The 14209-nt window shown below is 45.1% G+C and overlaps 1 protein-coding gene across 7 annotated transcripts in view; it reads right to left on the bottom strand.

Annotated features, from left to right (window-relative positions):
• The window catches only part of CDC42BPA (CDC42 binding protein kinase alpha), a 363756-nt gene that overhangs the window by 42090 nt on the left and 307457 nt on the right, over positions 1–14209 (bottom strand). For all 7 annotated transcript variants that reach the window (XM_040351326.1, XM_040351329.1, XM_040351327.1 and 4 more), the window contains 7 exons: positions 10410–10490; positions 8982–9087; positions 6881–7017; positions 6576–6715; positions 6411–6492; positions 2832–3048; positions 829–891 (listed from right to left, as the gene is read on the bottom strand). In XM_040351326.1, coding sequence (XP_040207260.1) covers positions 829–891; positions 2832–3048; positions 6411–6492; positions 6576–6715; positions 6881–7017; positions 8982–9087; positions 10410–10490 — 826 coding nt within the window. The remainder of the gene's footprint in view (positions 1–828; positions 892–2831; positions 3049–6410; positions 6493–6575; positions 6716–6880; positions 7018–8981; positions 9088–10409; positions 10491–14209) is intronic.

Below are 14209 nucleotides of genomic sequence, written 5' to 3'. Positions count from 1 at the left end.
TAAGTAGGGTTTTGTCATGGTACGGCTGGAAAAAAAAAGCCCTAGGTGGGAGGGCCACATGAAATAGCCCTTTGTGTGACACATATGGTCTACTACAGGAGTGCCCACGGGGGTGCCCAACCAATGGCCCGGGGCCATATGTGGCCCGCAACCTCCTGCTCTGGAATGGAATAGAATACTGTTATTAAAGGTCAGTTTATTACTAAAATCACATTGTATATATGGGCATATCTTTTCTGCAGTGGTTACTGGGTTGCTTTCAAACTGATCCAGAGCAGTTTTACCTGCGGGTTACCTGCTCTGAGCCATAGACCTCTGTTATTACCTGCAAGTTTGGTGAGCTTTCTGAAAGTGCACCAAACCTGCAGAATATAAGAAGTCTATTGCAAAGTGCAGAAAAGCAAAAGGTACACTGCGTTGCACCCGTAGTGCGGGTAAACCGCAGCGCATCGTGTGAAAGCAACCTTGTGGCCCCTTTCACATGGTCAGTCCGACAGTCTGACCAATTGGACCCTCCATTCACCTCTAAGTAGTGGCAGACATAAACCGACTTGTGTTCTACCTCCAATACGATCAACTAAAAAGTATCGTGGGCTGTGTCCCTGGACACGGACATGCCATCCACCCGCTCCGCTCATTGTGGCCCGCGACCGGTTACCAAGTTGCTTAAGTGGCCCTCGCTCTTCAAAAGTTTGGCACCCCTGGTCTACTAGATCCAAAATTATAAAAAAGTTTTGTCTGCAGGTACTTGAAATTTTATACGGTGTTATAAATGTTACCCAAATCTGCAAATGTATTTAGCTGAACATATAGACCTAATTTTCTTACCATCTTTGGTGACATGAACAACAAATAACCCTTCTTCATTTCCAAGTGCTATTCTTTCATGATCTGTAGAAGACAAAATAGAATCCAGTAATATAGATGGAATATACTGTATAGAATAAAAGCAACTCTATCCTTATTAATGCTAAAGTAATTGTGAACTGGAGGCTGCAAATTAAAGATCAATTTCAGGCAGGTATTAAAAAACATAATAATGTAGGTTTGTATTCATTAATAGAGAGCAAACAGTAGGGTGCAGAATTAGTGTATACAATCATTTATTATCCAAAGAAATAGCACACTTACATGCTAAAAAACCTGTGAATGGCCTGAGGGGCAGAAAGTGGTAAAGCTGTGTAGCAGATGGTGAGATCACAGGGTAGCTGCTTCAATGCCAATCTGCTTCAAATGTAGCTGGACAAACCTGAGATGGAAGGTAGTCGGTGGCGTCTACAACCATCCCTTGGCACCTCAATCAGGTACCATCAGCATCTACGGGAAGAATGGACCTCTACTCGTTTCAGGGGACCCGCTACCTCTATCAAGCTGGTCCGCACAGGGAATGTGTGGCTTACTATAGGGGCAGACACAAAAGAGGAGGAGCCCAGAGCGCTGGCGGGGGATGCCAGAGGAGGGTGTTTGGGCCGCTCTGTGCAATTCCATTGCACAGAGCAGGTTAGTATAAACTTATATTTATTTGAAAAAAATACTTTACAAAATACTTTACAAATCACTTTAATTATGGGGGACTAGGGTAACCTAAAGGTTAATAAAGACATTAATTAAATACACATTTTATTAAGTTGCCAGGTTGCTTTAACTGACATAATTTTCAAAATGAAAGCTCATCCCTTTGACCTGCAAATGAATGAAACAGAATAGGTAAAAAAGCAACAATGATAATGTATTTCCCTTGCTTCTAAACGGTCTTTTGTAAACACTGTCAGAAGAACTATATTTTTCAATGCAGCAGCTTCTGCAGCTGCTGTATTTACACAGAAACTGCCTGCTGTCATTTTGACAGTTGGGAATTGCTGGCAACTGGAAAGCGGAGTTGTGGGAGGAGAGTACATACTACACACGCCCTATGTACCCGGATTAATTTTTTTGGGCGTGTGCAGTACGGTCAGGGATTTCAACGTACACGCACCTGTAGAAATGGCTGTGCTTATAAGTGGGTGCTGAAGCGACCATCGGCTGGAACTGTGTCCAATCGGAGCAAGAGAATGTCACCAGCACACCAAGGATCTGCAGAGCAAGTCCAAAGCTTTATTCAGCAATCACATCGTTACTGCAGATTGCAACATTTTGGAGCCATGCAGGACCCCTTCATTAGGCATGTGATGATGGTCAAATGCCTGATGAAGGGGTCCTGCATGGCTCCGAAACATTGCAATCTGCTGTAATGATGTGATCGCTAAATAAAACTTTGGACTCGCTCTGCAGATCCTTGGTGTGCTGGTGACATTCTCTTGCTCTAGTACGGTTAGTGTGCACAAAAGTTAAGGAGGATTGGGCCATCTCCAAGACATACATGCTCACAATGTATTCATTGCTATACAGTATGTGTCCTAAGATGGGAGTGCTGCCATTTGCAGAGGTGCCTTGGAGAAGCAGAGTGGCTCTTACATATTTTTGTAAATGTATACAACAAAAATTTATTTATGATTTAATTCAATCTTAGTAGTTGCTTCATATTATGAATAAAGAGTGTACACAATGTTTGCAGACCTCATTCACAGAAGTGGTTGTAAGGGCTCCTGGGACACAGAGTGGAACTTAGGGGTGCCAGCAATTTTACCAGAAAAGCTCATGCACAGGGAAACAAAACCCTGCTCATATGGGACACAAATAAGGTAGTTAAATTCTTTAACTGATTAAGTATACTGTTGTTTAGGAAATTATTATATGCGAACAGTAAAATATATCCTTTCACAAAATTAATGCACTGTATAAAATGATATCCAACTTTATAAACAAAACATGATTTTTCCATAGCAGCTCACCGAGGATGGCAGCGGACTGGGTGTTCTTGATGAGCGGCAGTGTGCTATCGTAGGCTTCTTTAGGTATGTAGACTGATCGGTCTTTTAGCTTGTTCTTCCTCAGAATGCGATGCAGTTCATTCAGTACCCCCACCCACTTACTCTTGTCACTCTCACTATCCGCCAGGAGTAAAATGGAGCATTTGTTGCTGGATGGTGAGAGCTGAGAAGCGGTTACCTTAAAAAGAGCATAAAATAGTATTTTTGCAAGAAAAAAAAAATCTCAATCACACCAGATTTCATTGATATGATACCTCAAATATCACCGCTCATCAGGGTCACTTTAAAGTGAATTTGTCTGACTCCTGAGCATTAGATGATAATAATGAAAAACACGACTTGACAGGGCTGTGTGTGGTCAGTTACTATTGAAGAAACTATTGTAACTAAATAAATGAGCACACCAACAAAATAGAATAATAAGAGTGTGTGTGGGCATGTTGACAGCAAAACAATATGTCCTATGTATAGGCATACATATAGTGGAATATTGAAACAGCCCAAGAGGAAATATCTGTATTGGGACGCCTGCCTTTACACGCACATGAACTTTAATGGCATCCCAGTCTTAGTCTGTAAGGTTCAATATTGAGTTGGCCCACCCTTTGCAGCTATAACAGCTTTAACTGTTCTGGGAAGGCTGTCCACAAGGTTTAGGAGTGCGTCTATGGTAATGTTTGACCATTCTTCCAGAAGCACATTTGTGAGACAAGACAATGTTGGATGAGAAGGCCTGGCTCGCAATCTCCGCTTTAATTCATCCCAAAGGTGTTCTATTGGGTTGAGGTAAGGACTATGTGCAGGCCAGTCAAGTTCCTCCACCCCAAACTCACTCATCCTTGTCTTTATGGACCTTGCTTTGTGCACTGGTCCAAATCATTTGGTGGAGGGGGAATTATGGTGTGGGGTTGTTTTTCAGGGGTTTGCCCCCTTAGTTCCACTGAAGGAAACTCTCAAGGCATCAGCATACCAAGACATTTTGGACAATTTCATGTTCCCAACTTGGTGGGAACAATTTGGGGATGGCCCCTTCCTGTTCTAACATGACTGCGCACCAGTGCACAAAGCAAAGTCCATAAAGACATAGATGAGCGAGTTTGGGGTAGATGAAATTGACTGGCCTGCACATAGTCCTGACCTCAACCCTATAGAACACCTTTGGCACAAATTAGAGAGGAGACTGGGAGCCAGGCCTTTGCATCCAACATCAGTGCCTTACCTCACAGATGTGCTTCTGGAAAAGTTAAAGCTGTTATAGCGGCAAAAGGGTGCGCCAAACTCAATTTTGAACACTATGGAAAAAGATTGAAAAGCATTAAAGCTAATGTGCGTGTAAAGGCAGGTGTCTCAATACTTTTGGTAATATAGTGTGTGTATACACACACACACACAGGGGTTGGACAAAAATATGGAAACACTACATGATTTGCAAGTGTGAAAGTGATGACGTGTTTCATGTTGAAAGTGATGCAATATTCTTTTGCTTCCGCTGTGTGATGAGACACCTAGCTAACAGGAGGGAAGCCTCACTTTCATCATGCACGACGTGTGCTGATAATAATACGAGTCAAGTGAGAGTTTCAAAGAGTGAAAATTGTTGGTGCCCACTAAGCTGTGCCTCTGTGACTGAAGTTGCCAATTTGCAGTGTCGTGGGGTACAGTATCAAAGGTTATGATGGCACATACAGTTTCCGGGAAACCGTCATCTGATAAGCATAAGCACAGTCAACTGATCAAAAGAGACAAACACTGTTCCCAGCCACCGGACGTGTTGGGAACGAGGTGGCAGTGGCCACAGTATGGGTCCAGAAGTGGATGATGAGACCTCTGAAGCAGTCATACCAATTCGTTTTCAGTATCTCTCCAACTTTATCAGTCCAGTACATGCTTTGTTCAAAATTCAAATGTGGACCTTATGCATTCTGCTTTTGCTGCTTTCCTCTTTGCACACCCAGTTCCTACTTCAATAAAGATTCGACCTTCAGTCTCCACTACAGGGAGAGATGCCTAAGGCCAATCATTCCATCTACACTTGACTTGTCTGAAAATACCCAATGCTATAAAAGATCTAGCGCTCCGAATCTTTTTTTTTTCTTATATTCAACAATTCTTATTAAAGATTTTCACAAAAATAATGTTGTACAACACTCCTCAGTACATAACATAGAATAGATCTTGGGTACTTGTAAAACAGTGTGGATACCATCAGTGAGCCAGTAAGCAATAACCAAGTGAAATCACAAATTATATTCAACCTCCTTCCTGAGTAAGGATGAGCTCCGGCATGTTCGCACAGTCCACATGCAGAGCCCGCCGGGAAGTCGTCACGGCGCTGCGCTAATCACAGGCAGGGAGACATTTCCTGATCTCTGCAGCTGAGCATCGGGAAATGTCTCCCTGCCTGTGATTAGCGCAGCACGGTGCCGACTTCCTGGCGGGCTCTGCATGTGGACTGTGTAAACACGCCGGAGCTCATCCTTATTCATGAGTGCTGTAGTGATATATCAGGGACGGAGCCACGAACATATATCACCAGCAAATTGTCCACTCATACTAAAAATACATTTATCATCATAAAAATACTTTAGCAATGTTTTGGAACTCTACATCAGCTCCTTCATTGTGCTAATGTGATGCAGCCTGATGAAGGAGCGGATGTAGAGACATTGCTGTAAGTCATGCCAAATAAATGGATCTTTAATAGGAGGAGAAAATGTGTTGATTACACATTATGGCCCAGATTCAAAGAGAGCGGGCGCACATTACGCCGCCGTAGCGCAAATAATATACGCCGAGGCGAGCATGGAATTCACAAAGCCAGTGCTGCCAAAACTGTGCTGGGTTTCGAAGGTGCAAGTCGGCATTGGTGGAAGTGGGCATGAGCCATGCAAATGAGGCGCGACACCATGCAAATGATGGGCCGAGCGCCAGACAGATACGCATCACCAACTGCGCATGCGCCGTGATGAGGACGCATCCCTCTGCGCATGCTTACAACCACGTCGGAACAACTGCCTAAAATACGCCGGATCACTGCCTACGCCGTGAACGTAACTTACGCCCAGCCACACACACGTCCAACGCAAACTCCGTAAAATACGCCGGCTTGTGTTCCCTGTTGCAGACCTTTGCATGTCTGCTGCTGGGTTACACCTCCTTTATGGGGCTTAACTTTATGCCGGACGTACAACTTACGCGCACATCACGTAGCCTGCGTCGGGCGCACGTACGTTCGTGAATAGCCGTATTTCCCTCATTTGCATATTTGAATAGAAAATCAATGGGAGCGCCACATGCGTCCAGCCTAAATATGCGCCCACGCTACGCTGGCGTAGGCAAGTTACGTCGGTGGGATAAAGCTTGTTTTTAGGCGTATCTTAGTTTATTGGTCCGGCGCACAGATACGACGGCGCACATTTGTACTTACGCGGCGTATCTTGAGATACGTCAGCGCAAGTGCTTTGTGAATCCGGGCCTATATGTTCCTATTAAGGGCTTGGGATCAGACACAAGACATGGGGAAAAAAGTATGTCACTCACTCGGAAAATGCAGGGAATGTCCTTGCGATTGGCGTGGATGACATCTGAGGCCAGGACACTGCTGACAACAAATTCCTCGTCTCTGTAGAAGGAATACTGATATTACAAAAACTGCAAACAAGAAAAGATGGCTGCTTTGGTCACCTGGCTGCTTGCTTAGCTTACCTCATATCAATGACCTGGCTCACCACACAAGAAGGCTGAGAGGATTTCCCCTCTGGAATATCATATAAGAAAAGTTTGAAGTCACACACAACAGCCAGTGCTCGCTGCCATCCCTTCTTCACTCCCGCTGGCTTGGGCACCTGAGAAACGAACACAGCATTACATCAGTACCAGGTGACTCAATAAAAAGGACAAAAATACAATATACAGACAAAAGATGTCAGTCTTGTCTAAGCACAGTGAAGACAACCTTGACTTTGGGGGAATATGATCCAGCATGCTGCAGAAATTCTTGGCCTACTTACTCGAACGTGTCCTTCATACGCCGTTCCGATGCCTTTCTGAGGGTCGATGCCCAGTGGTCCCTTGGTCTGTTCAGGAGGAATGGGGCACACTGAGGGCGCTTTATCTGCGCAAGTTACATGGCAAGAAAAACCGCACACTGGCAACAAAATAAAAATAACATTTAGTGAATGGAACTCATACAGAAATTCCACCAGTACAAGAGAAACAGCATGAATTGGATCGGGGAGGAGGTGAAAGGCAGGCTGGACAGACCAGAGCAATTTAGAAAGGCTTAAAGTCCAAATCCAGCCCAAACTTTTCTTTAAAGTGGAGCTCCAGCCTTGCGGCTTCACAGCCGTTACCTATTGCGCATGTGAGAAGCGCGCTGCCCTTTCTGAATGGCCCAGCGGCGGCGGAAGGGGCCAAACTTCCGGGGGACCTTGCCGCAGTGAGGTCTCCCGGAAGTGGGGACAATTACTTGTCAAAAACATGTACCCATTACCCCACTTTCCCCCCGAAAGGTACCAAATATGGCAGCGGAGGGAGGAGCTCCATTTTAAGCTTTGAATAGATTATGGAAGGGATGGAACCACCGTCAGGATCTTATTAAGCCGTGTACACACTACAGATTACTTTTGTGCAACCCACGCAAAGTCAAACCTGTCAGCTCCAGCTGGAGCCGCTGTACTAGCCATGCAAGGTTAGTTCAGCGATCTCCCGACCTGATCTGTTTTGTTTTGACAGGGGGACGCCCCCCCAACCCAGGGGGATGCCTCTGCCATTGGCTGAGATTGTCGATTGGGAGTCAGTTGTCTGCTGGTTTTCCAGCATGCATGTCCGACATACACACGTGCAGAATTTTGGGCGTTTTTTTTTTAACCGGCAAATGTCTCCCGACATTCTGCCCGTGTGTACGGGGCTTTACTATCGGTGTTCCTAATTGGAAGATTTCCTCTCAATTCCTGTCCAGATAAAAGTTGTCAAGCAAAACATAAAAGTAAGTGGAAAATTAGGCCTCACACACACGATGAGAATATACGATGATACGAACGATCATCCGTTTTTCTTTTGTTTGTTATTTTATTTTAACTAAAGTTACGAAAATTCTTGCATTACAGAATACAACTTTGCAAGTGATGTAATGTGTTGTGTTGTAATTTATTCTTTCATTTACGAGCATGTGTGGTTTTGGTCTTTCGATTTTTTTTCAGACGAATATCGTACTGATTAAATGAAAACCATTCGTTCTGTTATCGTACGAGAACATTTTTCGTGTTTGTCCCTTCAGGATAATTTCACATGAACTGTCATGATCGGCTCTCGAAAGCTGTGTACTAATAATTAGATTATCGTGCAATCTCTTCAAAAGCGGTATTTTTCGTCTGATTTTCTCACCATGTGTACTAAGCATTACCCAACAGGGACAGTGACAAAGATAAACATTAAGTTACATATATTTCTCAATAACCACAAAAAATACAACCCCAATTCCAAAAAAGTTGGAAGGCTGTGTAAATGCTACATAAAAGCAGAATGCAATGATTTGCAAACCTCGTAGACCCATATTTTATTTGCAATAGAAAATATATCAAAGTTTAAACTGCAAGCAAAAACTCTCTAGCAATACACACCAAACTGAGCATGTGCAGTGTGCCTCCAAAGCTCGGTTCTATCAGCAGATGGATTGGGGCCAGTAAAAGAAGGGGATGATCACACAATGCAGAGAATACTCCTTAGGTTCCACAGTGAGTATAACAAGCATGCTACACTGCATATACAGACTGATTTTACTGTTGTGGGTTTAAGAACCGCATAGGCCGCAATGAATATAGTTACACCACTAGTCACACCAACATATGATGTGACTGGCCCAAAGGTCATTGACCTTGACAAATAAAAGGATGAGGATACCATCTGTCCTTAGGCAGCCGCTGGTTATAGGTGTCACTGGCACTGAAACTTGGGCAGAAAACACTACAATCTCATGAAAGGAAGGACAACAAACTTATCGCAGGTATCTATGGGACAAATTTTAAGGAAACATTTTTTCCTGACAGCTTTTCTCTTAGATAACCATTAGATAAACAGAAATGGGAAAGATTGCTTGTGCTGCAAACCTACCTTCACAGGTGCAGCCCTGTCGGATCAGGCCCACCATCAATGACGTACACTGGTTGCACTTTGTTGGCGTGCCGAAAGTCTTCACAACAAACTGATGAGCTTTGGGCTACAACACAAAGAAATTAAACTTTTTTTTTTGCTCAAACGTTAAGCATTGATCAGAAAACTACAAGTAACCTCATCAATGCTATCTCCTAGCAAGGTAAATTTACAGTTTTGCAGAAACTAGAAACTGTTCAGCTTTAATAAAAGTTCCCATTATCCTTCAGTCTAAGAAAAGAAAACCGGTGCATCCTGGGAGCTAAGACTCCATCTTAGAGACTAGACAAAAGAAACCAGCTATCAGAGCATATGTAGGATTGGAACTTGCATCTCTTTACATCAACTAATGGCAGCATCGATGGTATGAATCATTTACTGCCATGCACAGCCTAATTGTCTATTGTATTTTCTGTATATTTCATATACTAATTATATATGTACGTATATCTATTTTTTCCCAAAAGTTTCACCCATCCTGTTTTATTAATAAAGCTTCAAGATTACACTCAGTCAGTCTGACTTATTGCATAAGGAGGGTTTAGCTACATGTCAAGTTTCACAAAGGGAAACGTGTAGCAAGGACAGAACATTATGTGCAACAGGGGAGGGCTGGCAGCCTTAGGCCTGGGGGGCAAGTCCAGTCAAGTAGCCCATAGAGCGTGGAAAAGAAATGGATCGAGGAAAACAGTCTAAGATTTTTCATGATCACAAGAGTCAGCACAGAGGCCTACCCTTACATCAGAGTCCGCACAGAGGCCTCCCCTACCTCAGAGTCCGCACAGAGGCCCCCCTTACATCAGAGTCCACACAGAGGCGCCCCTTACATCAGAGTCCGCACAGAGGCGCCCCTTACATCAGAGTCTGCACAGAGGCCCCCTTACATGGTGCTTTTTTGGGTTCAAACTTCCTGTCCAGTGCTCACACATGCCCGGGGAGTGTGGGCAGGGCAGACTCAGAAGGAGGAGGAGCAGATGAGCTTTATCTCTCCTTGTGTCTGTGCAGAGAGAGAAGGGGATGTCAGCGCTGGTGTGCGCTGAGGCTGAGCTATGTGTGAGAAGAGACATAGCTCAGCTCTGCAGCCATCTACCTTTGGAGCTGACACAGGCACGGCTGCACAGTGAGAGGTGAGCAGCGGCCGTGACCTGTGTTAACAGAGCTCCAGCAGGCATATTCCTGCTCTGCAAAAACAGCATTTGGTAGTGGCGGCCGGTGGCTGTGCATAGTGTCACCAGCCCGGGGGGAGATTTCCACCCTGCCCCCCCTGCCAGCCCTCCCCTGATGTGCAATATAGGAGAATTTCTCTTTCAGTAAGTATTATACTAGAAGCTAGATGTTGCTATGCAAGTAGGCATAGGCTTCTGCTGGATATTGACAATGTGCTCTTACCTTAGGTGTGGAGGAGCCAGAACTCAGGTATGAAGACCTATACGTTGGTGTCTGTACTGAACGTGGAGGGTGATCTGTAGTCTGTAAGGTGGAAAGAGAATTATGATAGAATAGCAATACAATCGTCAGATAAAACCTGCAGCAATCTACACTGTGAAGTGGCTGCACAATGTCTAAGAACACTGTGAATCTGAGGGGGGAATTATTAAAAAGCGTCTGAGACTTTGTCACAACTGGAGCAGTTGCCTAGAGCAGCCAATCAGCTTTTACATTTAAAATGTTTTAAGCTGTGGGAAAACATTGAAATGTAAAAGCTGATGTCACCAGTTGAGACAAAACTTGTCTTGTGCACTTTTTAAAAATGACCCTAAAGTGTCTGACAGCAAAGGTGCCATGGAAAATAACAGGAAGAATCTGATTGGGCAATGCAAACACCTTTCTTTTTAGATACTTAACATTCTTTCTATTGTATTGGGAGATTAAGGATGAGCTCCGGCGTGTTCGCATAGAACACGTGCAGAGCCCGCCAGGAAGTGAGCACGGCGCTGTGCTAATCACAGCCAGGGAGACATTGTCCCGATGCTCGGCTGCGGGGATCGTGAAATGTCTCCCTGGCTGTGATTAGCGCAGCTCCGTGCACACATCCTGGAGGACTCTGCACGTGTTCTATGCGAACACGCCAGAGTTCATCCTTATGGGAGATGTACTGCATCTCACTGAAGGATAATGGCACGCTCAGTACTGATACATAGATCAAAATTTGTCTGGTTCAGCAGGAACTGAACTTTAAACCACGTATAGCCATTCCTGTTCATGAGAAGCCGATCAATTGATTGTTAATGAACTGGGTTTTGGAAAATTTAGCTTCAATTGGCTGATGCACTGATCAGTGTACTCTGATGGCAGGGGAGTCCTGCTACCAGAATACAATGGCGCAGCAGGGAGACTTCCTTCCTGCATTCACCTCATATTAGTGAATGGAGAAATCAGTTATTTTTTTTTGTTCAGTCGGCCGGCTGAACAAAAAAACTGAACCATGTATGGCCAACTTTAATCATCTCTGACCATGCAAGCTGCACAGAAACCTTAAGTAGAACTCTGTACATTATTGAAAGCCCAACTCTGGGAAACTATAAAATGATCTTTTGCAGTGGGGTTGTTCCTGCACGGCAAGGGTTAATTGCTTGTTCAGATCTATTGGACACAGAAAAGCAGATTTACTTACCCGATCCTCCCTACTGCTAGTCTATTCTTCACTCACAGTGTCTCCCCCGGCTCATGGTCCAACCCTCTAAGGTCCTGATGTCATCGAGACCAATACTGGGTCAATGGCCCTGCACTGAATGTGAGGAAAATGAGGGACAGCCCACCACTGGATTGTGGGAAAGCGCCATATGATGGAAGAGTGGAGGATCAGGTTAAGGTAAGAATCCTCTGCTCTAGTCAAAACGGGCAGTTAACCACTGCAGGGCAGGCGCAGCGCCATGGTAAGGCATAACTTTACAGTTTCCTAAAGTTGGACTTGAAAGACATGGTCATAGTATATACAATATACTGAGTGTTCCCACACAGCAATATATGACTTAATCGTACCACCTACACAGCTGCTAGCACAAACATGTGAATCACAACAGTACACTCCCAAACATCAACTAAATCTGTGCCACGCTCTATAATCCCTATGTAATAACCTTAATATCTGTGCAATCAATCTGTGGGTAAAAATGCAAATATATAAGCCTTGTTTACAGCGGTGAGTGTTCACAGAGTTTGCATGTTAAAGTAGATTTTGTTTGATGCCCCTGTCATTTGGCGATTTCGTCATCACTATAACAGCATGCTGAAGATCACACGTTTTGAGGAATTGCGCTTTATTATCTATAAGATATACAGTATTTGCATTTTGCACATTGACCGGATTTGTAGATTTACTTTTTATGCATTTTATGGACATTTATGGAATAAGTTATTGTTATGCAGACTGGGAACTTTTATGTGCATGTATATGAATTTGATATTTAAATTTGCACATTGAGAGATTTATTGCTCCAGCATGCTTGGAATTCTATGTATTGTATATTTTTGTGCTTATATTTCATTGGATAAATATATATTGCTTTGGCTAGCAGATATTAAAGTTAGGACATAGGGATTATAGAGTGCTGTACATATTTAGACTCATAGGGCCAAATCCTCAAAAAAGCTGCCTAACTTAACTTTCAGCAGTTAAGTTACACTGACTTAAAATTTCTACCTAAGTGCCTGATCCACAAAGCACTTACCTAGAAATTACACGCCGTGTAACTTAAGTGCCTCCGTCGCAAGGCGGTCCTCCTCTCCGGGGGGCGTTTAAAATTTAAATGAGGCGCGCTCCCGCGCCGGCCATACTGCGCATGCGTGTGACGTAATTTCCCGACGTGCAGCGCGCGAACGTAATTTACGGCGGGCTTTGTGGATTGCGACGGGTGAAAAAAAAAAAAAGCGCCGGGAAAACAAAAACAAAAACTGTCAGCGTCGCTCGGCATGCATTCCTGAGAGGGAGAACTCCATGCCAATTTTCAAAGAAAAAAACGGCATGGGTTCCCCCCCCAGGAGCATACCAGGCCCTTAGGTCTGGTATGGGTTGTAAGGAGACCCCCCCCTACGCCGAAAATTCATCATGCTCCGGTAGGTACCCACGTGGTGGGTGCCTACCCACGTGCACCCACCACGTGGGTACCTACCGGAGCATGATGGGACGGTGATGCCTATATAAATGGGATGCAAGGCGCGCTTCCATCATTGCAGTGAGAAGGGGCGTTGAGTCAACATTGGAAGAAGGGAGAAGAAGACCATGACGTCACAGAAGACCGCGCTGGCTGCCTGTTAGTAATTGAGCTAACACACGAAGATAGCAGGCAGCCAGCGCTGAAGAAGGCGGCACCGGACAGCTGCAGAAGAACCGGGGTGCGCCGAGTCAACAGCGGAGAAGATAGAAGAAGACCCCCGGAGAGCGGAGAAGACCCCCCCCCGGAGAGCGGAAGAAGAAACCCCCCCCGGAGAGCGGAGAAGACCCCCGGAGAGTGGAAGAAGAAGCCCCCCCTGGTATTAGAGCTAATAAAGAAGACAGGGGGGGCCTCCGGAGCAGAATAATAAATTATTTTAAAAACCCTTGTGTTGTGTGTTTAATAACTTTAACTTTTTGCCTCCAGGTGAATGGGTAGGGGTACCCCATATCCATTCACTTAGGGTGGGGGGCCGGTATCTGGGGGCCCCCTTATTTGAGGGGACTCCCAGATTCCGATAAGCCCCCCGCCCGCAGACCCCGACAACCAACGGCAAGGGTTGTCGGGAAGAGGTCCTGTCCTCATCAACATGGGGACAGGGTGCTCTGGGGTGGGGGGGCCCGCAGTGCGCCCCCCTGCCCCAGAGCACCCAACCCCCCCATGTTGAGGGCATGCGGCCTGGCACGGCTCAGGAGGGGGGGGGCGCTCGCTCGTCCCCACTCCCATTCCTGACCGGCCGGGTAGCGTGCTTTGGATACGGGTCTGGTATGGATTGTAGGGGGACCCCCTACGTCGATTTTTCGGCGTAGGGGGGTCTCCTTACAACCCATACCAGACCTAAGGGCCTGGTATGCTCCTGGGGGGGAACCCATGCCGGTTTTGATTTTACAAATTGCCGTGGAGTTCTCCCTCAGGAATGCATACCAAATGCCGTCGCTTGAATGTGCTTTTACATGGTGTTACTAACTTTACACCATGTAAAAGCAGCCCTAATTTTACACTTGCAAACTAAAACTTATGGTGAAAATACGAAGC

The sequence above is a fragment of the Rana temporaria genome, chromosome 4, assembly GCF_905171775.1.
Source record: "Rana temporaria chromosome 4, aRanTem1.1, whole genome shotgun sequence".
Classification (NCBI taxonomy): Eukaryota; Metazoa; Chordata; class Amphibia; order Anura; family Ranidae; genus Rana; species Rana temporaria.
Note: the sequence above shows the minus strand (reverse complement) of the source record. Positions and strands in the feature narration are given on the sequence as shown.